General features: G+C 40.2%; 14 protein-coding genes across 14 annotated transcripts; 7 read left to right on the top strand and 7 right to left on the bottom strand.

Annotated features, from left to right (window-relative positions):
* Window positions 1–130: 130 nt before the first annotated feature.
* On the bottom strand, window positions 131–2,572 carry LAS21 (mannose-ethanolamine phosphotransferase LAS21; the record flags this gene model as incomplete). Its single annotated transcript, XM_037287976.1, has 1 exon — window positions 131–2,572. The coding sequence occupies one exon, from the start codon at window positions 2,570–2,572 to the stop codon at window positions 131–133; it is 2,442 nt and encodes an 813-aa protein (XP_037143871.1).
* A 186-nt stretch (window positions 2,573–2,758) lies between these two features.
* On the bottom strand, window positions 2,759–3,940 carry REI1 (Rei1p; the record flags this gene model as incomplete). Its single annotated transcript, XM_037287977.1, has 1 exon — window positions 2,759–3,940. The coding sequence occupies one exon, from the start codon at window positions 3,938–3,940 to the stop codon at window positions 2,759–2,761; it is 1,182 nt and encodes a 393-aa protein (XP_037143872.1).
* Window positions 3,941–4,273: 333 nt separating this feature from the next.
* Window positions 4,274–5,215, bottom strand: TSC10 (3-dehydrosphinganine reductase; the record flags this gene model as incomplete). Its single annotated transcript, XM_037287978.1, has 1 exon — window positions 4,274–5,215. The coding sequence occupies one exon, from the start codon at window positions 5,213–5,215 to the stop codon at window positions 4,274–4,276; it is 942 nt and encodes a 313-aa protein (XP_037143873.1).
* Window positions 5,216–5,498: 283 nt separating this feature from the next.
* COA3 (Coa3p) lies at window positions 5,499–5,768 on the bottom strand (the record flags this gene model as incomplete). The annotated part of the gene is made up of 1 exon (XM_037287979.1): window positions 5,499–5,768. One exon carries the CDS (start codon window positions 5,766–5,768, stop codon window positions 5,499–5,501), a length of 270 nt encoding a protein of 89 aa, XP_037143874.1.
* A 475-nt stretch (window positions 5,769–6,243) lies between these two features.
* MRPL8 (mitochondrial 54S ribosomal protein bL17m) lies at window positions 6,244–6,978 on the top strand (the record flags this gene model as incomplete). The annotated part of the gene is made up of 1 exon (XM_037287980.1): window positions 6,244–6,978. One exon carries the CDS (start codon window positions 6,244–6,246, stop codon window positions 6,976–6,978), a length of 735 nt encoding a protein of 244 aa, XP_037143875.1.
* A 215-nt stretch (window positions 6,979–7,193) lies between these two features.
* Window positions 7,194–8,255, top strand: HG535_0C05020 (uncharacterized protein; the record flags this gene model as incomplete). The annotated part of the gene is made up of 1 exon (XM_037287981.1): window positions 7,194–8,255. The coding sequence occupies one exon, from the start codon at window positions 7,194–7,196 to the stop codon at window positions 8,253–8,255; it is 1,062 nt and encodes a 353-aa protein (XP_037143876.1).
* Window positions 8,256–8,360: 105 nt separating this feature from the next.
* On the bottom strand, window positions 8,361–10,832 carry PPS1 (tyrosine/serine/threonine protein phosphatase PPS1; the record flags this gene model as incomplete). The annotated part of the gene is made up of 1 exon (XM_037287982.1): window positions 8,361–10,832. One exon carries the CDS (start codon window positions 10,830–10,832, stop codon window positions 8,361–8,363), a length of 2,472 nt encoding a protein of 823 aa, XP_037143877.1.
* A 474-nt stretch (window positions 10,833–11,306) lies between these two features.
* On the top strand, window positions 11,307–12,062 carry DPB3 (DNA polymerase epsilon noncatalytic subunit; the record flags this gene model as incomplete). The annotated part of the gene is made up of 1 exon (XM_037287983.1): window positions 11,307–12,062. The coding sequence occupies one exon, from the start codon at window positions 11,307–11,309 to the stop codon at window positions 12,060–12,062; it is 756 nt and encodes a 251-aa protein (XP_037143878.1).
* A 257-nt stretch (window positions 12,063–12,319) lies between these two features.
* Window positions 12,320–13,288, top strand: MPM1 (Mpm1p; the record flags this gene model as incomplete). The annotated part of the gene is made up of 1 exon (XM_037287984.1): window positions 12,320–13,288. The coding sequence occupies one exon, from the start codon at window positions 12,320–12,322 to the stop codon at window positions 13,286–13,288; it is 969 nt and encodes a 322-aa protein (XP_037143879.1).
* A 286-nt stretch (window positions 13,289–13,574) lies between these two features.
* PAF1 (Paf1p) lies at window positions 13,575–14,903 on the top strand (the record flags this gene model as incomplete). Its single annotated transcript, XM_037287985.1, has 1 exon — window positions 13,575–14,903. The coding sequence occupies one exon, from the start codon at window positions 13,575–13,577 to the stop codon at window positions 14,901–14,903; it is 1,329 nt and encodes a 442-aa protein (XP_037143880.1).
* A 272-nt stretch (window positions 14,904–15,175) lies between these two features.
* Window positions 15,176–16,075, top strand: HG535_0C05070 (S-formylglutathione hydrolase; the record flags this gene model as incomplete). The annotated part of the gene is made up of 1 exon (XM_037287986.1): window positions 15,176–16,075. One exon carries the CDS (start codon window positions 15,176–15,178, stop codon window positions 16,073–16,075), a length of 900 nt encoding a protein of 299 aa, XP_037143881.1.
* Window positions 16,076–16,129: 54 nt separating this feature from the next.
* Window positions 16,130–17,887, bottom strand: SAF1 (SCF ubiquitin ligase complex subunit SAF1; the record flags this gene model as incomplete). The annotated part of the gene is made up of 1 exon (XM_037287987.1): window positions 16,130–17,887. The coding sequence occupies one exon, from the start codon at window positions 17,885–17,887 to the stop codon at window positions 16,130–16,132; it is 1,758 nt and encodes a 585-aa protein (XP_037143882.1).
* A 489-nt stretch (window positions 17,888–18,376) lies between these two features.
* On the bottom strand, window positions 18,377–21,085 carry DUG2 (glutamine amidotransferase subunit DUG2; the record flags this gene model as incomplete). Its single annotated transcript, XM_037287988.1, has 1 exon — window positions 18,377–21,085. The coding sequence occupies one exon, from the start codon at window positions 21,083–21,085 to the stop codon at window positions 18,377–18,379; it is 2,709 nt and encodes a 902-aa protein (XP_037143883.1).
* A 772-nt stretch (window positions 21,086–21,857) lies between these two features.
* UTP18 (Utp18p) lies at window positions 21,858–23,678 on the top strand (the record flags this gene model as incomplete). The annotated part of the gene is made up of 1 exon (XM_037287989.1): window positions 21,858–23,678. One exon carries the CDS (start codon window positions 21,858–21,860, stop codon window positions 23,676–23,678), a length of 1,821 nt encoding a protein of 606 aa, XP_037143884.1.
* Window positions 23,679–23,827: the final 149 nt, after the last annotated feature.

Raw genomic sequence — 23,827 nt, forward strand, 5'->3', positions numbered from 1 at the left:
TCTCACCTTTTTAATTGATGGAAAAATGGCAATTAAGTCACTTCGCACGGTATCGCATAGATCTAATTGATATAGACAGTAAATGGTGACGATTATTCATTAAATATTGTATGACAGGGCCCAATGGGCTCTATACTACCAATAATTCAATAATCCAGCCAATTATTACACTCATGAATATGTTCCAGGTCGCAAAGTAGCAAAGTTTTGGGCTGAAAACGCTCCAGATAAAAAGATGAAATCTCAACAGGTAGCACGCAGCTACTAGACAAGTTCCGTAGGTGCAGTTGAAGATTAAAATCACCAATTGGTATTTTGCGAAATTCCTATACTTATGGGAGTGTGTGTAGAGGAGGGGCCACTTAAAAGCTGACCAGTAGATAGTAGGAGCGAAATTGGAAACGCACATCATGAGTCCGACAAAGTATATGTTGTAGTTCTCAGATACGCCGTTGTAAGCGTTAGAAAGATCTGCGGTTGCGATTGAGTTGGTACCTCCAAACTGGAAAAAGGTAAAGTACTGCATGACTAACGATACTATGATGATAAAATAGACATTTGAGTCATAGCGTGTGACGATCAGATTCGATATTAGATGTTTTAGAATATGGAATACGAGGAAGAGTCCTATATTTGAGGTTGGAGACTGGAATATCGCTAAAATGGAAATATATCTGCTGAGCTCCATGACCGTGTTTTTTCTTGAAAGATTCAGCTTGATACTGATGAGTCTGATTAAGAAAATGACACAAAAGCACTGAAAAAAAAGTTGGGCTAGAGGCACAAGGGCCGCCTTCATGGCTTCTTTTCCCTCATTTTGTGGTACAAATCGCAAACAAAAATCACGAGCCAGGTTATACATCCACGACGGAACGTCTTCTCTATTCACTATAGCCCAGCTTATTTTGTACGTAAAACATAATGCAGAGAGCAGGAATGCTGTTACGAACCTCAATGGATCACTTGCTGATCCTTGTAAGCCCAGAATAATTATAGTTATCAGGTTTAAATACCATTTAAGCGTTGAGTGTTGTCTTAAGACCTCCGAAGTCACATCATCATAGATATGTTTTTGACCGCTATTATTCCAACCACGAATCAATCTAACACAGATCAATATAGAAATGTGAGCCATGAACTTATCCGGTACTATGATAGATGATAATAAAATCAAGCCACAGACTATCCACCACCATATTTGGTGTTCTTCCTCGACCAAGCTACTTCCAAAAGTTGAAAAACCTAAAATAGCTGATATCAATACTATCAATGTAAAAGATGGCGCGTGCTTCATTTTTTTGTACCCAACAAATAAAACATTAAAGGTGACTATTAACATGGTAACAGTGCCTATATTCAAGTAAGCATAATTATAATTTGTGGCAGCTCTGGTTAAATCCATTTGAATGTCTTTCATCGTTTCTATTACGCCCGAAATATCTTCATGTTGGATGCTTAGCTGTTTTCCAATGCCCTTATTCAGCATATAGTTCAATTGATGGTAATTTTCCTTGATTTTGACAGTTGCCAGTTTTGGATCCAATAATTGTAAAATATCAGACATTATGACACCAACACTATTTTTTGGGATAGGAATGTTCAAAAGAGCTGCCAATGTGGGAACAAAGTCCACTTGCTGTATAGGTGTCAAATATGCGTAACTTTGTGGGTCAGAAAGTTCAATTGGTATATTCACATTTGCTTGTCTGATGGGAACGTCGTAGTTTTTCAGCTTTTTTGACATCAAGACCATCCCTGATGAAGTTTCACCTGGAGAAGAACCGCCATGATTGCCCACATCATTCATACCGTGATCTCCCATTAAGCAAATCAATGTTCGATCATCAACACTTTCATAGATCTGCTTTACGATAGCATCCATTTCAATATGTTTCGATGGCATAAAATGAGATTTTGGACCACCCTTGTGTCCAATATGATCTAGCCCAAGGTAGTGCAGTATAAGGACATCCCAGTCATTTTGATGGGCTAGTTGCTCCGGCAGATGTCTTGTAACATTGTGGTCAACTTCTTCAAAATCACTCACAAAGAACGAATTTGTACCATCATACTGCTGGAAAGTTTCCAATGGGAATAGCTTGAGCCATGTATCATCACCAAAGAACCTTATTGTTTTGCCGCGACTGGATAGCTGACTGAGCCATGAATCCTGTTCATTCAAGTTGGAAGATGAGTCATCTTCAGCTACATTCAAAATCGCATCCAAAAAATTCGGAGTTGAGCCTGTCGTGATACCTTTAAGCCTTGGTAATGTAACAGTTGGCGGGTTTGAATAAGCAGTATATCCCCACGCCTCGCCGCTATTTAATAGCGAATGCACAAATGTGAAGTTGGAGTTCACTTTATCAAAGATAAAGTCGCTACGTAGTGCATCTACTATAACCAGAACGAATTTATCGAAAGTAGGTTTTGAACCCGTTTGAAACTCTCTTTCTATTACGAAATCATTATCACCTTTTAAAACTTTCTTTTGAGGGAAAAACCCTACGCAAAAAATAATCACCGAGACCAATTGAAGTACTGAAAGTACAGAAATTCGTTTGAGCATCATTAACAATCAAAAATAATAAAAAATGATTACGAAGCTCGGGTTTTTTCTTAGTGTTCCTTTTTCACACTTGACTCTTCCATTGCAAAACAGAACACGCGATACATATTAACGTGTGTAGAAGTTATCTCAAGAGAAAAAAAAAATCAGTTAACTATTATACATCTATAGACTCCTTTCTAACCAGAATCACTGCAGTAATTGATCTCTATAGTGAGGTTGATTGTTAACAAATTTTGCTGCTCTCTTGTCATGCCTCTTTTTATCCTTTACTTCCGTTTGCCAAACTCTCTGTTGGACTTGAACATCCTTCTTATTCAACATTGTCAAGAAAGACCTCGTATCAGCAGCTACCAAAGTTCCCTGGCCCTCAGACAGAATTTTTTCCGGCTTCAAGTTCTGCTTATAGTAACGTTGTAACGATCTGTGACCAACTTTTATACCCGTTGGCAAGTGCAAGTCCACACCATCATGATATAGAGCCTCCTGTGGAAGGTCTTCTTCACTTTCAACGCCGTCATCAGCACTATCAACATCCTCCCAATCATCTGCGTTACCAGCATCGTTCGATTTGTCGAAGGTACCATAAGAGGTTGTGAAATCGTAAAATTCTGAAATTTCTAATTGATCATCTTGCTCTTCATACGGTATCCTGCAATGTCTCTTAGCAAGCATGTGTGCTCTCACGGCTTCCACTGATCTCCCCTGATAATTGCAAACCAGACAAACGTTACCTAAACCAATTTTCTCGGCGATATACTTCAGTAGCCCATCTCTATCCACCAAATATTTCTGCTCCGGTATGTAAAATCCATGATCCTTGAACATGTGTTCCAGATTGTCTTCAATACTTTGGAATTTTTTGCTGCAAAAGAAGCACTCATTCAATGGTATGTCAACTTTGTTGGCAATCTTTTGTTGCATTAACTTTTCCGCCAGTTGCTCTTCTGTTAGCTCATCTTCCGTGGATGTAGTGCTTTCTGTAGGTTCCGCAGGCTCCTGGCCTACTTTTGCATCTGTACTCTCTTCCCTCAGATCACCACGCTCGGCCTGCTTTTGTGATTGTTTTTGCATATTCTCCCTGGCATTCTCCTCTGCAAGTTTCAAGAGTTGTCTTTTCTTCTCCAGCAATGCCTCCTTTTCCCTTCTTCTTAGTTCCTTTTTGGTCAACTGCTTATTCTTACCACTCTCTTCGGTTTCATCTTTCGTCAATGCTTGAACTTTTGATAAGAAGATACCTTCTGCAACTGCCGGCAAATTTGCCACTCTTCTTTTCAAATTGTAACGGTGCCAGTCTGATTTCATATGGGCTCTTTGAGCTTCACTCGTCTCAAACTGAATCCCACAACAATTACATGTATACACCGACATCTTGAAATGACTACACTAGCTGTCTAATATTATTTTAAGATGGTAACAAGAAGATACTAGTGATCCTTTAGAGTTGGTGCAAATCTACCTCATCGCATTATCTTTTTTTTTTTTTTTTTTTGACCTGAAAATTTTTTCAAATTCCGCCAGAAAAGAGAAAACATTATATATATGGTACTGTGGTCACTTTTAACACGAATGAATTAACAGAGAGTAAACCGAAGTACAGATAATTAATGTAAGGCAGAGAGGCTCGGAGTAGCGTGTTAAGATTGTGCTACCGTTTTGGTGTTTATAAGACTCTTTCAGTTGTTGATGATACGAATACTCTATTTAAATCTTGTGTTGCTTGTTATGTTGTTCTTTGTACCATTTCTTGATATCGTAAGTGCACTTCATCATGAAAAGCGGCACAATGAGTAGATTTGTCAAAGTCCCGAACAGGATTTGTAAAAACCAAAGAAAAGAGTAGTTGTGATGTTTGTTCAGCCCCATATCTGTGCTCATTAGGACCCAGCCCAAAAAACCGATAGAGACGTCATCGTAGCCCTTGGAAAGCCACCAGACGATTTTGTCACAACATTCCTCGCACGAGATTGTCTCTGAGGGGCCTTCAATCTGCTTAGTTATTGACGGTTTTGTCAACTCTTCGACCGTAAAGCCTTCGCTCGCAAAATTACTTGGGAAAACACAGGATACTCTACCCTCCGAAAGCTCCTGCCTCAGAATGGACGTCAATGCCTTTATCGAGACTTTCAGTGGCGCATACTGGCCATATCCAATGAACGGGAAAAATGCAGTCTCACTGGAGAATAGGATGAGATGACTGTGGGGAAGCAATTGTGCTACCTTGTTTGCCAAAAAAACTGTGCTCATGTAGTTCATTCTTATTCCCATCTCAATCTCACTGCCGGTGAGGTCTTTGAACAGTTTCGGCGTAGATCCACCGGCGCAGGCGAGTACCTGGGTCGGTAACAGTTTCACTGCAAACAAAGTGTCAAACAGACCTGCCACACTTTCGTGCTCAGACATGTCGCATGACATATAATATACTCTTTGGTCAGATCCAAACACATCGGTGTCGCTATTCAATGGACTCGCCTTATCACCCTTTGTAATATCTGTTACAGCATTTTTCAGTTTCGCGACCGACCTGCTCACAATAATAATCTTGGTACGCACTGACTCGTTATAATACTTTACTGCAAACTGTTTTCCTAATCCCTGTGATCCTCCTGTAATGAGGACAACCTGGTCCTCCAAAGTGTACTTCATGATGCTGCAATGACCTCAAAGTACGACCTCTGAACGTGCTTCTTGAAACGAAGCTGCTAAATCCACCTTTTTAATGCTGCAAGATTTCGTGTATAAAGAAATAAATACGAAAAAACAAACTGAATAAGTAACCAAAAAACAAAAAAGATCCCTAATTGTGTCACCTGCTGCACTATTGACCCTATGTGTCACTTAACTAAGCGAGCAGACATAACGGTCAGAAACTATTTGATTATTTACATGTGTACATAGAGTCCTCTCAGCTTCCAAAGAAGATGATTCATCATTGCTTGTCCCTGTTGGCCTTGTGCATTTCGTATTCTTTCTTCAGCTTTTGTAACTCCTTTTCATCGATGGGGGGAATTGGAACGTCTTCGAAATCGTTATCCTTGTGTAGAAAGTTGTACGTGTAATAGTAAACACCCCCTGTAACTCCTAAAAGTACTCCCAGACCAACCATATTCATCTTGAAAAATGGCTGTCTCGCTCTCAACATTGCGGGCGTCATCTTCCAGGTCCTCCTATCCTGGTACCGTGAAGGATCAAGAACCATATTTAATTAGTATAGCTGGTGTAAAACGTTTGAAAAACGCTTTATAGCATGTTTCAATCTGTTCTTTCTCTCAAATAGTACAGTTTTCAAGTTTTGATCTTTGTTTTTTCCCTGTTAGCACTCTGCAAAATGTGATGAATACCATTCAAACAAGGCAAAATTACGACCAGAAAGTGTAAAAATAGGTGTAATACGGCGCAACAAGGCATTCACATCTTACTATAAACACCTACAGTGCAACAATGGTTGAAAATACGCTATAGATATCCAAAGAAAGCCTCAAAAGAGTAAGAGCTCTGTTGATTTGTATGACGTACAAAACGATGTATGTAATTTTTCAGTAGAGTGGGCCTTCAAATCATGAAAAGTTCATGAAATGAGCACTAGTTTAGAGACTTTCTGCTCGTCCTTGTGCCTTTGGACTTAGTTTCTGTCAAGGTTAGTGTATTCTAAACCATCGTTCATTTAGCTCAGCATGACTGTTGGTCTAGCCAGGAAGCTGTCGCGCACGAAGCCTCACAGGGAGGCGCTGTTGAAGAATCTGGTTACGCAGTTGCTTCAACATGGCACAATAACTTCCACGCATGAGAAGTGCAAAGAGGCGTCGAGACTTGCTGAAAGAGTGATTACGTGGGCTAAGAAGGTGCACGAGAACTCCGAGTCGCCTTTGGCTGCCCAGATTCAGTCAAAACTCTTTCTATCCGGCGACAATTCCAAGTTGATGAAAAGACTCCTCAACGAAATAGCGCCTCAGTATATGGGTAGAGATGGTGGCTACACGAGAGTACTCCACCTGGAACCAAGACTGGGTGATAGGGCCAAACAGTCGATTTTGGAGCTGGTGAATACACCTGTTCTGGATGCGAACGGGAACATTCAAAGAGGGAACATGAAATTGTGGATTGCAGTAAGGTATATCCTACGTGATGAAGAAAGAGGCGCAGGGTATAAGACAGTTACTTTGCAAAATCTCAACAAGATGCTTCTGGGGAAATCGAAGGAACAACTTTCCAGTGAGATTTTGACGATCAAGAAACTATTCAAGAAGAACGACAAGTTGGCTTGGGATACTGTCGCTGAGGAGAAAAAAGTTGCCCAGCTAATGGAACAGATCAACTCTGTGGGCGCAACCAGATCTAGCAGCAAAAAAAAGCCAGGCTATTCGCTGGCTGAAGATATAGCAAGAGAACCAGCTCACATTGCTGGTTGAATACTCAATTACATAATTATCTTGTCTAAATACGTTTTAAAACTCCTAGGTACCCTGTAAATAAGCTCCGTTTTTATCTAAACTACAATCAGATTATTCTTTCGGTTAGCTTCTCTTTGTCCGAGTGCATTACAGCATACTGAAAAGGGATATGATAAGATATCAAGAATTATGATAAAATACTGCCTCGTTCAGTGGAAAAAAAAGTGAGGAGAATGGTGTTTAATGGTGGAATACTGGCCTCAAGGGGACTTACCGATGCAGTTGGTAAAACGCCATTAATCAGACTGAATAAGATATCAGCACACCTAGGCCGAAATGTTTGGGGAAAGGCAGAATTTCAAAATCCAGGCGGTTCAGTCAAAGATCGAGCTGCCCTGTATTTGATTCAACAAGCGGAGAAAAATGGGCATTTGGATCCTAATAAGCCTGATCCAACCATTGTAGAAGGGTCGGCAGGAAACACGGCAATTGGACTGGCCCATATTGCTAGGGCTCGTGGCTACCGCACGGTGTTCTTTATGCCTGATAGTCAATCCCCCAACAAGTCCGAATTATTAAAAAGTTTAGGTTCTGAGGTTCATCGAGTTCCAGTGGTACCAATCAGCAACCCTCTCAATTTCAATAATAGAGCAAGAGATTTGGCGAAAAGTTTACCAAATGCCGTTTGGACAAACCAGTTTGATAATCCCGCTAATTGGCAAGCACATTATCACACAACAGGGCCTGAAATTTTTAGCCAACTGAGAAGTGCTGGTCTCTCTACGGATGCATTCACTTGTTCATCTGGCACAGGTGGCACTTTCTCGGGAGTTGCCAAGTATTTATATGAGGCTACCGAGGGCAATTGTAAACTGGTCGTCGCCGATTCCCCTGGATCTGTTAACTACCCGTACATTAAGTTTGGATCTATGGAAACCGAAGGATCTTCTTTCACAGAAGGTATCGGGAATAAAAGAATCACGGAGAATTTAAAGGAAGGTTTGGAGGCTATTAAGGATGTCGATGCCCTTTTGGTCCCTGATGAAGAAACTATTGTCATGATTTTCAAATTGCTTGATGAAGAAGGCATTTATGTTGGTGGTACTGCAGCACTTAACGTCGTGGCAGCTTGCAAAGTGGCACAAACTTTACCGGAGGGATCCAACGTTGCAACCATTCTTTGTGATTCTGGCTTCAAATATTCACAGAGAATTCTTTCTAAGAGATGGTTAAAAGAAAAAAAGTTTTACCATATTATTCCAAAGCATTTACTCAAGTATGCCTCCTTAGATTAATGGATAAGTCATTCATTTGTCCACATCAAGTACTCAGAAGAAAAAAATCTTATTTGATTGCTGGCAATAAAATCTCGTTTAAGTCAATATGTGTTGAAAAAAGACCTATATATAATTATTGTTTAATTCTGATATAGATCTGCAAAGTATATGCCAATCAATATTCCTTGTCCCCCCTTGAAATTCCTGCCATTTCAAAAGCTCATACATAAACATCAGATTTGGTTGAATTATTATATTGAGTCTTCTCACCCTAACAAACAAATATGCTCGCAGTATGTCACAGTGCAATCTTTCCATACACTCTGCGATACATACCGTCGCTGATCGAGAAACTCCGACCATGCAATGTACTAAAACTTTCCCTTTTTTGCTGTACCCTTCATCAATGAAAGCGAGGATCTTTTCCAATTGATGTGTCAGTGTATCTTTCCCATTGTCCCCCAAATTCATTATTCTCAGAATTTTAAATCCATCTTGTTGAAGAATCTCGATAGAAGAGTCTTTCCTGTCGCTGAAACCGTTTTTTTCTAATGCAGCGGCTATCGTAATATTTGTGCTGTTTGTAATAGTATCCACACTTGCTACGGAGAGAGATGACGTTGATAGTACTGTCGTTTTTTCATGGAATCCGTCTGTCCAGGATAGCACTTCACCTACTGAAACAATATAATTGATGCCTAATTTTTTCAAAAGAGCTGGTGATTGAGCATGTTCAAGTGAACCCAAATAGAGATGCGATAATATTCTCGAAGGTAGGGGTCCTTTCAAATTAGTAAGGTCTGACTCCATCGGAACCTTGTAAAGAAAGACTCTACTGAACATTTCGGCTGTAATGCTCAAAGGTTCGAATTTTCCGCTCTCATTAAAACTAAAATATTTTGCATTGTCTGGCCTCCTAGGACTGAAATTACGAAACAGCGTTTGTAAATGCCCCAGAACTTGCAAATCAACATGAAAAAGGAAGAAAGGACGTTCTTTTTTCAAATGCAATTCGATAAGGGCGTCGTCCAACGACAAATCCCTTAAGAATATTGTATAGGCTACGAGTAGGAAACTTGTCTCGGTATATCCATCTGAGCAGTGAACCAAAGTTCCCAAATTTGTTTTTTTTGATATTTGATATATGACAAAACAAGTGTTCAAAATAACTTTAATAAACTCAATATTTAGCGAGCCCAGCGTTATTGTACCAGAGCTTGGAAAATCTAGCTCTATTCGTTTATTAGTATTGCATTCCAAAAGAAATGTCAAAGTCTCCCACAGCTTTTCTAGTGTTGGAGGCACAGAGTTTTCACTGCATCTTAACATTAAAGCCCATCGTTTCGAAGCGTTTGGTATATTGAAAATCTTTGAATCGACAGTTGCTTCGTCACTCAAATTATACTCCAAGGACGGTATGTCAACAATTGAATTTTTCATTGAATAATAAGTGGAATGGGGTTGAATGTTATCATTGGACCGAAAGCTATCAGCCAACATTTTATAGATTTGATAATCTGTGGAGTTGCCAAACCACACTGAAGAATCATCAGTAATGCAAGTTGCGGAGGACATCTTTGAAATTTCGAGTTTTTCTCGATATAACAAATCTCTGTCCCAATTATTGAAAGAGACCACGTCGAACTGTGATACCAGTTGCTGCCGTGTGGGCTTGGTTAGAGCACTTGTTGGAATTGGAGGTGTCGCTATTAGTTCAATAGGAATTTCCTCTAGTGATGAATAACTTAATATCCTTATATTATGCTGAATGTTATCTTCGGAGCCGTAGTTTCTTTGCACAAATTTAAGTGCCAACATTATGAGTGTTGCCAACTGCTGACTGGTATCTTCCGGATTTTTCACATCATTATCATCAGTTTTTTCTAATAAACTGTATATTACAATGGTAGATGACATTTCGACCATCTTAGCGGGCTGGATATCGAATCTCCTAAACGCACCAGGCTGTCGGGAGCTACAAGACATATAATCAGATATTCCGCTGCCCTGCTGAAAACTGTTGCATACCTTCCATTTTTTCCTTGCCCCATACGTCTGTCTTGCAAAGGCATCAGTTGCGAGAAATGGAAGGATATTGTACTTCAAGCATAACGTGACACAGCCATCTATGTCTTCATCGCTTAGTACCTCAGAAATGCTTGCAAGCTGCTGGAGTATCAAATTCCTCAAAATCAAAGCAGATTCCTTCTTATCGGGATGGCAGTAGTTCTTATCATTCGTCCATGTCATCATAAATTCATGAGGATCTAGTGAGCTTTTCAATATTCCTGAGTTCTGAATCCACTTTCGGGACATCGGCTCGGCACGTACTATGCTAATGGCATCCTCGTATTCAGGTGGTGCAGAGGTTGAATAGCCATGAAGCCAAGGAAACATCTTATCGCAGGGCGGCAGCGATGTAGTCATATGTACTCCAATGCGTTCAGCAACTTCCTGCGCGCTAATCGTATCAAAATGACACCTTGCAGGCACTTTCTCAGGGCCATGCCTCTTTATCTGGAATTCTGTAGCATTATCATCCTCACCTCGATCTTGTCTCTTTGATGAACTCTTTCTGCCGGAAGAGAAGGACATCCCCAACGAGAACCTCGAAGACCCTTAATATCACGTATCAGAAACAGTTTAAATTTCCAAATACCTGGATACAGTAGGAAACTGAAATCCCGAAACCTTTTGATTTTCTAATTGATTTACAAACTTTAATTTCTTTATAGTTTGATGGATAAAAATACTGCCCCCAATTTTTATCAGAATTGGGCGACGATAAGGATCGTTAACGACCGGACAACCGAAAAGCTTTACTTTCAAAAGGAATACCAGCTCGATATAAAGGATGATCAGAATAAAATTTCAGAGTTTACTTTATGAATAATATAATTTACGGCAGTATCAGTGCTGCTTTCTTGGTAATTACTCTTACTTTTCGCCTTGACCCAATGGCTCCAAACCGTGACTTGTATATATACTACACGCGAGATGACTTTTAAAGTTATCTTAAAATTTCATGACAATTCCAAAGCTTGTCAATGTTGATAAGCTAGCACTGCCATGGACGTTATGAGCAGTGTCACTGGAGAAAATGAGATTACCGCAGATGCCATGGAGGTGGACGAGGGGACAGTAACGACCGTTGAGCCGCCTGGTGAGAATGAAGAAGTGGACGGCAGTAGAAAAAACATCGCAGAGCAATTAAGGAAGGTCTCTCCACATTTACCTATCTCCAAATTGAAAAAAATAGCAAGGAGCGATCCCGAATACATTCTGACCTCCAGCAGTGCGTTTGTGGCGGCAGCTTTCGCAACTGAACTGTTTGTGCAATCAATTACGGAAGAAATGTTGGCGCTCTCACATTTATCGAGCAAGAACGTCAACGGGAAGAACACAAGGCTCACATACGAAAGTATGTCCGAATGTGTTTCAAGAAAGGAGAACTACCAGTTTTTAGAAGATGTGATTCCAAAGACCAAGAACCTGAGGAATCTTGTGAAACAGAACAGAGTAAGATACGCAGCCACTGCTGAAGGGCAATCGACTCTGCCGTTTGGTAACGACAAACCATTTGCTGAGAATGCAGGAGAATCTTTTAATGAAGAGAGAGATCGTGATGATGCTGAAGAAGATGCTGGCGACGAGGACGCGGATGGCTCAGACGAATACGACGCTGAGAACGATAGTGAGGAGAAGGAAGATGGAGAAGTGCTAGCACAGTTGAGAGAGATCGAGGAATTAAATAGAGTGCAGGATATCGACGAGGACCAGGACCAGGGCCAACAGGGCGAAGATCACTCTGATGGTGATAACTAGCACATAGTCGAGAAAAGACGATTTTCTAGCAGTCTTTCTGCATTTATATAGTTTTATAAGGTAGCTCAACGACGCTATTCCCTTGGAGAGCTTTAAGTTGATTCATTCAGCTTGATCTTAGTCCTGAGGAATCTTACTAATGAAGTCGATCGTAAAGCTTGAGCTTAAAATAAAATTATAAGAAGCAATAAAAACGGGATAAAAAGGTGAAACACTTCACATCTCAAAACTTTACTAAGAGAGTAAATAGCTGTAAAATGGGAATATTCAGTGGTGACGACGACACAAGGGTTCAAAATATCAACAACAAGATTCTGGAAGAAGAAACGGAGGGCTTGCTTCCCGACAAGCTCTCTGACATAAAGGACTCCATGTCGTCTATTTGGAAAAACTCGTCATCAATATGGTCTCAGGCGTTGGAGGATCCTGACAGTTTTGTTCGTCAACTATCAGACTCAGATAAGGACAAGAGCAAAGATGTTTGGGAAAGCCTTGTGGTTAACGCTTCAGACGCAGTGGGTTCACTGTTTGATGTCATAGGTTTACCAGGCGGATATGGGAACCCTAAGAGAATCCGTCATCTGATGGATGATCCTTTCACCGCTGAAGAAGTAGTGAAGCAAGGTATTACAGGTCTGTACAACTACAGGACTCCGACAGAAGCACAGTTTTCGGAGTGCCAGAAGGTTGGTGGCTTGTCGGCTTGGAATACAAAGGGATGGTGGCGATGCTTATTCCCTGAGGCTGTTGTTACTGAGAACTTGAAGAATAGGAAGGACGAGCTGAAGTATATCTTAACGAAGGAGAAGGTGGAAAACGATAGAGACCATTCCCTGGGACTCTTTTTTCCAGATTACACCGGATACATGAATTGGAGACTGCATATGAATCAACTAGTATCCCAAAAAAAAATAGAGGAAGAGAAGGCTCAAGCAAAATCTGATAAAGAGGAATCAGAAGCGGTGATCTTGACTCCCGAAGATCTAATGTACGAGTCATCTTTGTCGAAGGATACTCAAAAAGACAAAAATGTCTTGGGCACATCTCAATTCGTAACTTTCAACTATACCCCAGAAGGTCAGGAGGAAACCAAAAAAATAAAAACTTACTATGACAATGGCACTGTCTTAGTCAAATCAGAAAAGAAGATTACTCCCAAGGATGGCACAGCACCAAAGATTGAAGCTACTGAGAGACTCATCGACGCAAAGATCGATCGCGATTGACCTAGAACTCCGGAAGGCAGGGAGACATGGAGATAACGGATAGCGGTAAATACTATGAAGGTAGGCAAATTTGTAGATAGCCGATTACTTGAATCAGTAGACATTATGATTATGAATTGTATGTATGTATGTATGTATGTTAAAAAATGTTGCAAAGTTACCCGCTCGGATTGAAATTTCAATACCAATTTGAAGTGTTAAAAGAGTAATAAACCATACTTGAAACACTGGCAGTGGAACTGTTTGGAGTGAGTCTGGACTTTAGACAACTTTCTTATACCACGCTATGTCGAGAAAGCAGGATTATATTGCCAAAGTGGAATATGAAAATAATCTTCCGGCTCCATTATTACCACCGAAGTTATTGAAGTACAGAGTGAATCCCGAAGAACATGCAGATTCTGCTGAGCTTATTACATCGTTGTACAGCAAAACATCCGTGACTCCTCTGATCAGATTGAATGATGATCTGGGAATGCCTTTAGATCTGATGAAGTTCCCGGGTCTACTAAATAACATGGACACAAAATATCTTTACGAATTGGAAGGAGTAAAACTGGCACCAGAAGATCGTGTCTTGCTCAGGGCACCCGGAGTTGATAAAGTACCAAAGGCAGACATGTCTAAAGTGACGTTCCTCAGAAGAACCGAGTACGTTTCCACATCAATTTCCTCGCATGCGCACGGTCTCACTGAGGATAGCAAGAAGAGAACAGTTTCGAATTTAGAAGATAAAGAGGAACCTCTGGTTCCAAAGAAAATACTTGAAAAAGTCGAAAATACTTTCGAGGCAATGACAAAGGACCTATCAAAGATACAGCATCCGATAAAGAAAAAAGTTCGTGCAGTAAGAGCCTGGAATCTACTTCCCGACACCGCTTCGATGGATCAAAATTATTTCTCGTTGAGATTGGTCGGGAGTGCTACTTTGGATAAAGGCGAAAAGGAAAAGTTGGCCTTGGCTACATCTATTTTCAGGCCTGTTGAATTGGAGGAAGATGAATGGATTTCAATGTACACAACAGACAACAAAGATTCAGACATACTGTCGAAGGATGTAGAAAAAAAAATTGAAGAAAACCTTGCAAAGGATGAAAATGAGGGCAAAACCTATAAATTTCAAAGAGTTAGAGATTTTGACATGAAACAAGTACAAACACAAGGCGGCCCCAACCCCTTTGATGAACTTGCGATTGTATTAAATAATGAGAAGGGGGTTGCATATTTCAAGCCTCTGCGCTCACGTATCGAGCTCAGACGTAGGCGTGTCAATGACGTTATAAAGCCCCTAGTAAGAGAGCATAACGTCGATCAAATTAATATTTCTTTTAGAAATCCAACCCCAGAGGAAGCTAACATGAGAGACCGTCTTAGAATGAAATTTGATCCAATCGATTTTGCTGTAGTGGATGAGGAAGAAAGAAGAGAGTCGGATAACGAAAATCCAGCGGAGGACAACGTTAAAGGAGAGGATGAGAGCCAGTCGAGAGAGGGTGAGACTGTGCAGACTGCAACGGATGAGCCAAAAGTCGAGGAGGGTACGCCAGACGTAAAAGCATCTCTGAACGAGAATTCTACCGAGAAATCTACCGAGAAATCTACTGAAACGGCCTAATACATCTCAAATCAAATCTTTACTTTCCATAGTTGTAATACAAGTTGTAATACGAAGACTTTTTATTACATAGTTGATAGTTACCCGAACACGAATCAGTTTGCAGGGGTGCATTGTTCTCTGCAATAAAGATATAAAACGTAATAAGACGCCGAAATGAAGATAGTTTCCCTACCGGGGTAGCGTGACACATAGGCTACATACAGCTTATCCAACTGTTAGTGTATTTCTTTTATTTTAAAGGTCTGGATTCAAAAACGTTATATCTAACCATGTCGTTTAAGGTAAGGCAAGAGATAGCCACTTGTGGTGGGAAATTGTTGAAGCTATCTCATTTCTCTGAGTTAATTGGACTTAGTATGGATGTAAACGTTTATTTACCGAAACAGTACTATTCTAAAGACTACGAGAAGGTCATTCCTACAGTTTATTATCTATCAGGCTTGACTTGCAGCCCCGATAACGCTTCTGAAAAGGCATTCTGGCAATTTCAAGCAGATAAATACGGATTCGGAATGGTGTTTCCAGATACTTCACCACGCGGTGATTCTGTACCAGATGATCCAGAGAAATCATGGGATTTCGGTATAGCAGCAAGCTTCTATGTCAACGCCACAAAAAAACCATATGATAAGCATTACATGATGTACGATTATATCCACAAGGAGTTACCGGTTCTACTTGATGAACACTTCTCTGAGTCATCCACAAAAAAGTTAGATTTTCTAGATAATGTTGGTATTACTGGACACTCCATGGGTGGGTACGGTGCGTTGACTGGATTTTTGAAAAATTACGATGCCAATAGATATAAATCATGCTCTGCATTTGCACCAATCGTCAATCCTAGTAGTGTTCCGTGGGGACAAAAGGCTTTTAAAGGATACCTGAGTGATGACGAAAACGACTGGGACAAATATGATCCCTGTAAACTGATTAAAAGGATTACAAATACAAGAAATGATATGATTTTAATTCACCAAGGCACGAAAGATCCATTTTTAAAAGACAATTTGAAAACTGACTTACTAACAGAAGCCAGTAAAAATACTAGTTGGGAGGGCAAAATTGACATCAGGTACGCTGACGGCTATGATCACTCGTATTTTTTTGTCAGTACTTTTGTGCCGGACCATGCACGTTTTCATGCCAAAAACTTGGGTTTGATTTAATTTGTTTTTCCTTTTTAGTTTACGTATAGCCAAAAGCTATAAAGATATCGATGCCTATTTTTTAATTACCAATGCACCAGATTGCCAACCTCCGGCACAAACCCCGACGCACACATATCCCTCATCTATTTTGACCTTGGTCGGTTGTGTGACCCTCACATTTCTGATTCCATCCCATCTCCCTACTCTGTCACGTTCAATCAGATCATCTGTTGAACCCAGACCTAAGCATCCACATAACTGGCTCTCGAGTCCCCATGAATAGATTTGGCCTTTTTTAGTCAAGGCGATAGTATGATAATCGCCGCATGCTAGAGAGATGATACAATCTTCTTTATCCGGTAAATCTAGTCTTTTCAGTGAACCTACGTCAAGCTTATCATCTTTAATGTTCACTGTGTAACAGTGTTGGTCGGTAAAGATGACTAATGACGTGAAGCAGACACTTACCTTCACTATTTTACCCTCCAGTTGAATATTCTGGGGTACGGATAATTTATTCGAGTATTTCCATAGTCTGTTACTCTCGTTTGTCACATAAAACACACAGTCACCTTGAAAACAAGCGAAATCCACGATTTTCTTTGGTCCTGTCAATTCATCAGTACCAGGTATAACTTCATAAATGGCATCAGACCAACTTTCCCCCTTCTTGCAAGGTGTCCGTTTATTCCATATCACTAACCCGACCTTGTATATGTAGACGCAATTCAAATCCCAACCACATCCAATTTTCAAAATTGGATTCGCTGATCGAGAAGGAAACTCGCGAAAGAGAATTCTTATACCATAATCAGATTCAGGGGAGTCCCAGGAGTATATCTCATTATTCTCATCCAAAGCAAGAAAGTGGCTTCGTCCAGATGATACACTAATGTATTTGATACAGTCTAGTTTTTCCTCATCAACCGCCAGAGACCCACTGTCAGAGGTAAATATTTCGAAGCAATCTCGTGTGAGCATCCTTCTGATGTGATCATTTTTAGGAACAGTTTGTGTAGATTTCCTTTCCATTTCTTCCAGGTCTTCATATATATTGTGATGAGGCCCTAGAGTTGGCACTGTACCGAGATGTGAAGGGAAGGTTCCTGTCATTGTGGCTGTCCTGTTGGGTATCCTGTATCTTGAAAAAGAGCTTTCTAGTGCGTGAACCGCCTCTCTAAATGGATTATAGTCATGTTCTCCCTCTACAACACCCGGACCTTTGTGGCCTCCAGTAAAAGTTGACCCCGTGGAGAAGAGCTTTCCAGATTGTGTAAGTATTTGAAATGAAAACCCCCCGCTAGATATTTGAACTACGCAAGCATCTTTTGAGCCTCTGCCTTCTTCATCTGGGTACCATGGCACCATTGTTGGGCGGTTAACTCCGAATCTCAGCTGCCTCAATCCAGCATTGTTCAGATCCGATTCTCTGATATTTCCATGAGATGCAGCTGTATAGCCCAATCTTGCGTGCTTCAGACAACCCCAAGTGTAAATTTGAGCTTGATCTGTACGAACTTTGAATCTTTCCTGCCATGACAGACCAGGGAAGTTTTCAGTCATTATCGCCTCGCAGCATGTTCTAGTATCCTCGACCTCTTTCGTTAAAAACGGTTCATCGTTCGTATGAGGAGTTCCAAAAGCTTTGTGAAAGAGCTCATGCCATAAAGTTTCCGACGAGCCATAATTAAGCAGTTTATGAAAGTACCTGTTTGTGCTAGATAAATTTCTGATATCACTTGGTGATAAGAATGGAAGCGTTTCTTGGACGATATCTGGAGGCAAAGCACTGTAAGCATTTTTTTCTTGCGAGAATGCCGAGCTTGACATAATCACTCTAAGTTAGCAACTAAATTTAAGATGTCAACTGATGAGGGCTTTCTCACGCACAATTAAATACGTTTGTTGGTGTCAACAATGACTACTTTTCTATTTCATCTTTCCTCCTTCCTCGAACTGAGAAAAGATCCCCTTATTTTTGAAAGAGTCTTGAATCACACACAGCTCACATGAAAAATATAATATAATGCCAGGCCCTCTGCAAGTGCAATCGGTATAAGGAAATTCGAAATAGTTGTTTTGCAACATGCATTTCTCTTGTTTATATGTAATTGAAAAATGAGAGTAGCAAAATAACACCTCTTACCGTTGAAGTTCATCAGAGTATCATAGCGGGATGTTTTCTGCTTCATTTGAGTTGCAGTTGCAAGCTGATCAGCATTTTGAACAACTATTTGTGCTCGTAGAGAGAATATATATATCGATATTATGATATATAAGACTTGAATGTGGTTAATTGACTAAAACCATTATAGACTATCACAGTTTTCTAAATACATTTGAGAGTACAATCGCCATCTTGGACCAGTTCTCAATTCTTAAGTTTTCGTTGTCCAAATGAGCGTTATCTGTGGATTGGCCACAAGCGATTTGCACTGCAGGAGCATTGAAGATCCTTTCTAATGGTCTTATACAAGGGATGGAGCCACCTTCTTTTACGAACAGTGGTTCTACCTTCCACGCATTAGCAATCTCATCTCTGATGATCTTGTAGGCATGATTTGTTGGATCACCTAACCAAGCTTCTGCAGAATTGACGATCTCGATTTTCAGATGATTTTTCGATTTCAAATTATCGAAGCATTCGGTTAAATACCCATTCAAGGCAGCTTTTACTTCTGCGACGCCTTGCTCTGGTACTAATCTGATGGATATGCCAATAAGAGCACATTGCGGAATAACCGATATATTGCCGGGTCCGCTTACTCTCATGGTAGTGACCGACAAAGAAGGCTTGGTCCAATTCATCACTAGTTCTTCAACTGTTTTCTTTTTATTAAAAGATGCTACTTCGATAATTTTTTCTAGTCTCTTACGATCTTGTGGGCTTATTGGCTTCAGAGCATCGTAGAAATTGGGTATCAAAATCTTACCCGAATCATCTTGCAACTTGCTGACAACATTTACCAATTCTGCTGTTGGCTCCCTGTGTGTACCACCATCAATACCAGAGTGCCTGTCAGATTCATCACTAGTAATAGAAATCTGTGCGTTTATCACTCCTCTCAAACCGTAGTTCAAACATGGATGTGTTTGATCGACCCAAGTGGAATTACTTAAAAAAATCCAATCTATATTTGGTCCTATGAGTTCAAGATTATCTTTGCAGACCTGTTCGAGACCGGGGGATCCAATTTCTTCGTTTCCTTCTACCAAAAATACGATATCATGAGACAGCTCACCCTTATTCAACAATGAGGCAACACTATAAATTGCAGCAATAAGTGGTCCCTTATTGTCACTAACTCCTCGTCCCTTCATGTATCCATCTTCACAGGTCAAAGTGTATGGATCTGATTTCCAATGTTTGTCGTTTGAAGCTGGAATAACATCATAATGACCATACCACAAAATACGTTGTTTTCTTGTAGATGTCGCCTTACCTTTGAAGGAAGCAAATACAATAGGATTATCTCCTGTTTCAAGTGCGAGCAATTGTGAAGACTCTGCTCCGAGCCTCATGAAGAGCTTTTGCAAATATGAAGCACAACGTCTCGATGCAAGCTTTTCCAATGTATCAGCCGATTGGGAAACCGAGGGGAAGGCTATTAATTCACGAAGTGTTGATAACATATCTTCATTATTTAGTTGTACCGGATCAGAGTGCTGCATGAAACTCTCTCTCGGATGGATATGTCCATTCCTCAGATAATCTTTCGCGTTACCATAGGATAATACGCTTGATAAATCCCATAAAGTCAGTGAGCCGTCGTTACTGCCCACCAAGAGACTCATCTGCTTTTCTGAAGACTTTGAAAATCGAGCAAATACATCGCAACTCAACATTTTACCTCGTTGAGGATTCCAATGTCTTATTTCATTTTCATAAAACAGTGTAACGCCAGCTTCGTTTATCGCGAAGATATGGTCCTTGTATACTGATATTGAAATGATATCAGATTTATCAGGAGTATATAACGTGGAAACAACCTGTTTTGTGCTTAAATCCCATATCTTAACAATACCATCAGAGAGACCACAATATAAGAAGGGGAATTCTGTGGCTTGAGCTAAAACTGTTTCTTCATTATTGAGTTCCGTAGCTATCAAATTCATAGAAACAGAGCCTTCTCTATCTTTTTTAAGAAACCAAACTTTACTAATTCCATCACCACCACCAGAGATAATACATTCGTTTATTTCGTTAGCACCTTCCTTACACTCAAAAGCATGTTGGCAATCGTGTTGCTTTACAGGATACTTGAAGCTAACATCATTTCCCAAAAGTGAACTGCATAGGAGACAAAGTTTACAAATACTGTAAACAAAGCCGTTATGAGCGTAGGGTATAATATTCTCTGATGGGATCTCTAGAATTTGATTGATTGCACCCTCCTGTGAAATACTTTTACGAAGGGCGTTTGATGATAATTCTGTCTGCCTTAAATGTGAAGGCTCCTTCGAAGCATGATCATGACTTGTATGTCCTGATGGCCCCAGCGAGTCGAAGAACTTGTCATATCTCAAATGTGGCAACCGATTCATACTACTAGAAGACTGTGAAGTGTCTGCCAAGAGTCTATCAAACACATTGTCCAAATAGAGCAAGCTGGCATTTTGACAACCGAATACCAACGTTTGCAAAGAATCGAGGTACTGCAATGAGAAAATATCTCCGATGTCCGTTACAGAGTAAACTGTTGCCACTTCTTCTACTTGAACTGATCCGTCTTGCCTATCAACATCGTAAATAGACCATATTCTCACCAAAGAATCGGTACCACCAGAAAATAAGTAGTTTTCATCGATTGATCTCTCAAGACATAAAACACTTGACCTCGTGTTAGTCTCGTGGGAATCGCCTAATCTAATTGTGCGCACTAAATTGTAAGTGCACAAATTGAAGACTAGAATTTTGGAATCCTGTGTACCCGCAAACAAAAGTTCTTTCTTTGGAAACGGCACGATTGAAATTATCGAGAAGGTATGTCCCCACTTATGGACAAGTTCCGGATCGATAAACGACATCTTACTTGTTGTATTCGGCTCGTCGTTCGTATTTTCAATGTCGTAAGGTTTCAAACAATTTCAAGCGGCTTCAAGCGACTTCAGCGACTTCAAGCAATTTCCAGTGTTAATATACTAATGGATCCCTTAAGACCGTAGTCCACAATCAAGTAGTCCCGATATCAAGTAACCGATGGCGGGAAAAGCGCACTTGCTTACTGTTTGATGAGCCGTAATTGAACTAACCTTCTTTGCTTATCTGGCACTTGTGCATGCGAAACCAAATGTTGATTTGGCTACCACGAATATTTTCGGCTGCAAGATCTACATACGGTTCCTCATTTAATGTGGCCGCATAGCATCAGCCCTTTCTGAGGATACGTATCAAGAGTTTGACGACAGTCAATATTTCCCAGTCTCTAGGTTCTACAGTCTCAACCGTGTTGCACAGCAGTTCAACGGGTTGAGAAGTGACTAAAAAACCTCTGGCGGCGTTATCTAGCGGCACTATGATCCTAGCGTTATGTAGAGGAGACAGAGCAGATACATAACGCTAAGATCGGCATTAAATGCTCATGAATTCTCATATTTTGATACTATCTGCTGATGTGGCTAGAATGATTTGATATCTTATATGGAACATACTTACACCACAGCATTTTGAAGATTCTCAAAATATTGAAAAAATTTTATCTAGTAATAATATAGCTCATCTCATCTCATCTCATCTCATCTCTAATGAAAAGAACAAGACTACAGACTAGGACAACATCGAATATTCTTAGAATTAGTAATGAGTGTTGCTACACGTCCTACGATGGATGTTCCTAAAGCTACAGATTACCAGGTTCCAGAGCCTGATAAAGAGGAGCAATTGCTTGCTAAATTTGTATTTGGTGATACATCAGATTTCCAAGCTAATCTGAAAAATTTCGATCTGGAACTGCTATTAAATGAGCAAGAGGATGAGCTCGATCAAGATTATGATGTGCAGTCAGATGATGATGAAGATGATGCCGCAAAGGACGGCATGAACCAGGTTCAGGATGATCAACTTTTCTTCGTAGATGAGGGAACTGAAGAAGACATCGAAATGAGAGATGCTTCAGCGTCAGATGAACGCGAAGGAGAAGACGAGGAAGATCAAGATAGTGATGCGTGGTTCGATTCTGATGACGAAGGTTTGAGGGTGCCAATTATAATTTCTAGTAAAAGTAAGAAGCTTAGAACTTCCTATACGGAAACATCGATTAGGGGCAATGACTATGTTAATAGACTGAGAGCGCAATTTGAAAAAATATATCCAAGGCCCAATTGGGTGGATGATGTGTCAGATAATGAAGGAAGGACTGGTAGCGATGACGACAGCGATGTTCAGGATATCGATGATTCTGAACAGGTCATTAATGGTGATGTCCGTGCGTTGAGCAAAATCCTGGAGACTACCTACAATTACAAGGACACCTCAAGCACTAAGTTACTTCCGTCTCAATCTTTGAATATAACTCGTTTGAAGGATGCGAACGCATCTCATCCATCGCGTTCGGCTATACAAAGTTTGTCATTTCATCCTTATAAACCGCTTCTTTTAACCGGTGGTTACGATAGGACTTTGCGAATCTACCATATAGATACAAAGAGCAACCCGCTAGTAAGCAGCGTGTACCTGAAAGGTACACCGATTCAAACTTGTAAATTTTATGTGCCTGTCTCGGAGCCGAGGACAAAATCAATCAGGGATGATCAACAGAGAATTTATTCTGGTGGTAGAAGACGTTATATGCACTCCTGGGACTTATCCAGCTCCGTCATAGAGTCCAGTTCAAAAAATGGGTCAATTGCCAAAATTGATAAGCTATCAAGAATGTATGGCCACGAAGAAACTCAAAGATCATTCGAAAAGTTCAAATTAGCACACTATTACAATTTCAAAACAAACCAAATACATGGTTTAATCTTATTACAAGGTAACAACGGTTGGATAAATATTTTGAACGCAACAACGGGTATTTGGATGATGGGTTGTAAAATTAATGGAACGCTTGTTGATTTTTGCGTAGATTATAAACCTCTTTCTAAGAATAAATTCCAAACAATTTTGATTGTAGCAAATACATATTCAGAAATTTGGGAATTTGATTTAAATGATAACGCTAAGGTACTGCGTAAATGGAAAGATGATGGTGGCGTTGCAGTGACTACCATACAAGTCGGAGGTGGTACGAATTCGGAACAGTTATTTCCAGGTTCAAAACACAGCGTTAGATCGAATAAATGGTTAGCCATTGGGAGCGAAAGTGGTTACGTAAATGTTTACGACAGGAATGCATCATCAAACCCGCTTAAACCAATAGCATGCTTAGACCAATTAACAACGACAATCTCTACCCTACAGTTTTCACCAGATGGCCAAATTTTATGTATGGCATCTAGAGCAATGAAGGATGCCCTCCGTTTAGTACATTTGCCAACGGTTAAGGTTTTCTCAAATTGGCCAACGAGTGGAACACCGTTGGGTAAAGTAACTTCTGCCACCTTTTCACCCCGTGGTGAACTGTTGGCTGTAGGTAATGAACAAGGAAAAGTTAGACTATGGAAACTCAACCATTACTGATTATTCTAAGAAACAAATATATAGTTTTAATGCACATCATAATGATTTCTTGTTAAATTGATGTCTATTATTAACACTACACAAGTTAAATAACGCAAGCTTAAAGACAAAAATAATGACAATAATCAGTGCAGCATGGGAGTATTAAA

Source organism: Zygotorulaspora mrakii, chromosome 3, assembly GCF_013402915.1.
Source record: "Zygotorulaspora mrakii chromosome 3, complete sequence".
Lineage (NCBI taxonomy): Eukaryota > Fungi > Ascomycota > Saccharomycetes > Saccharomycetales > Saccharomycetaceae > Zygotorulaspora > Zygotorulaspora mrakii.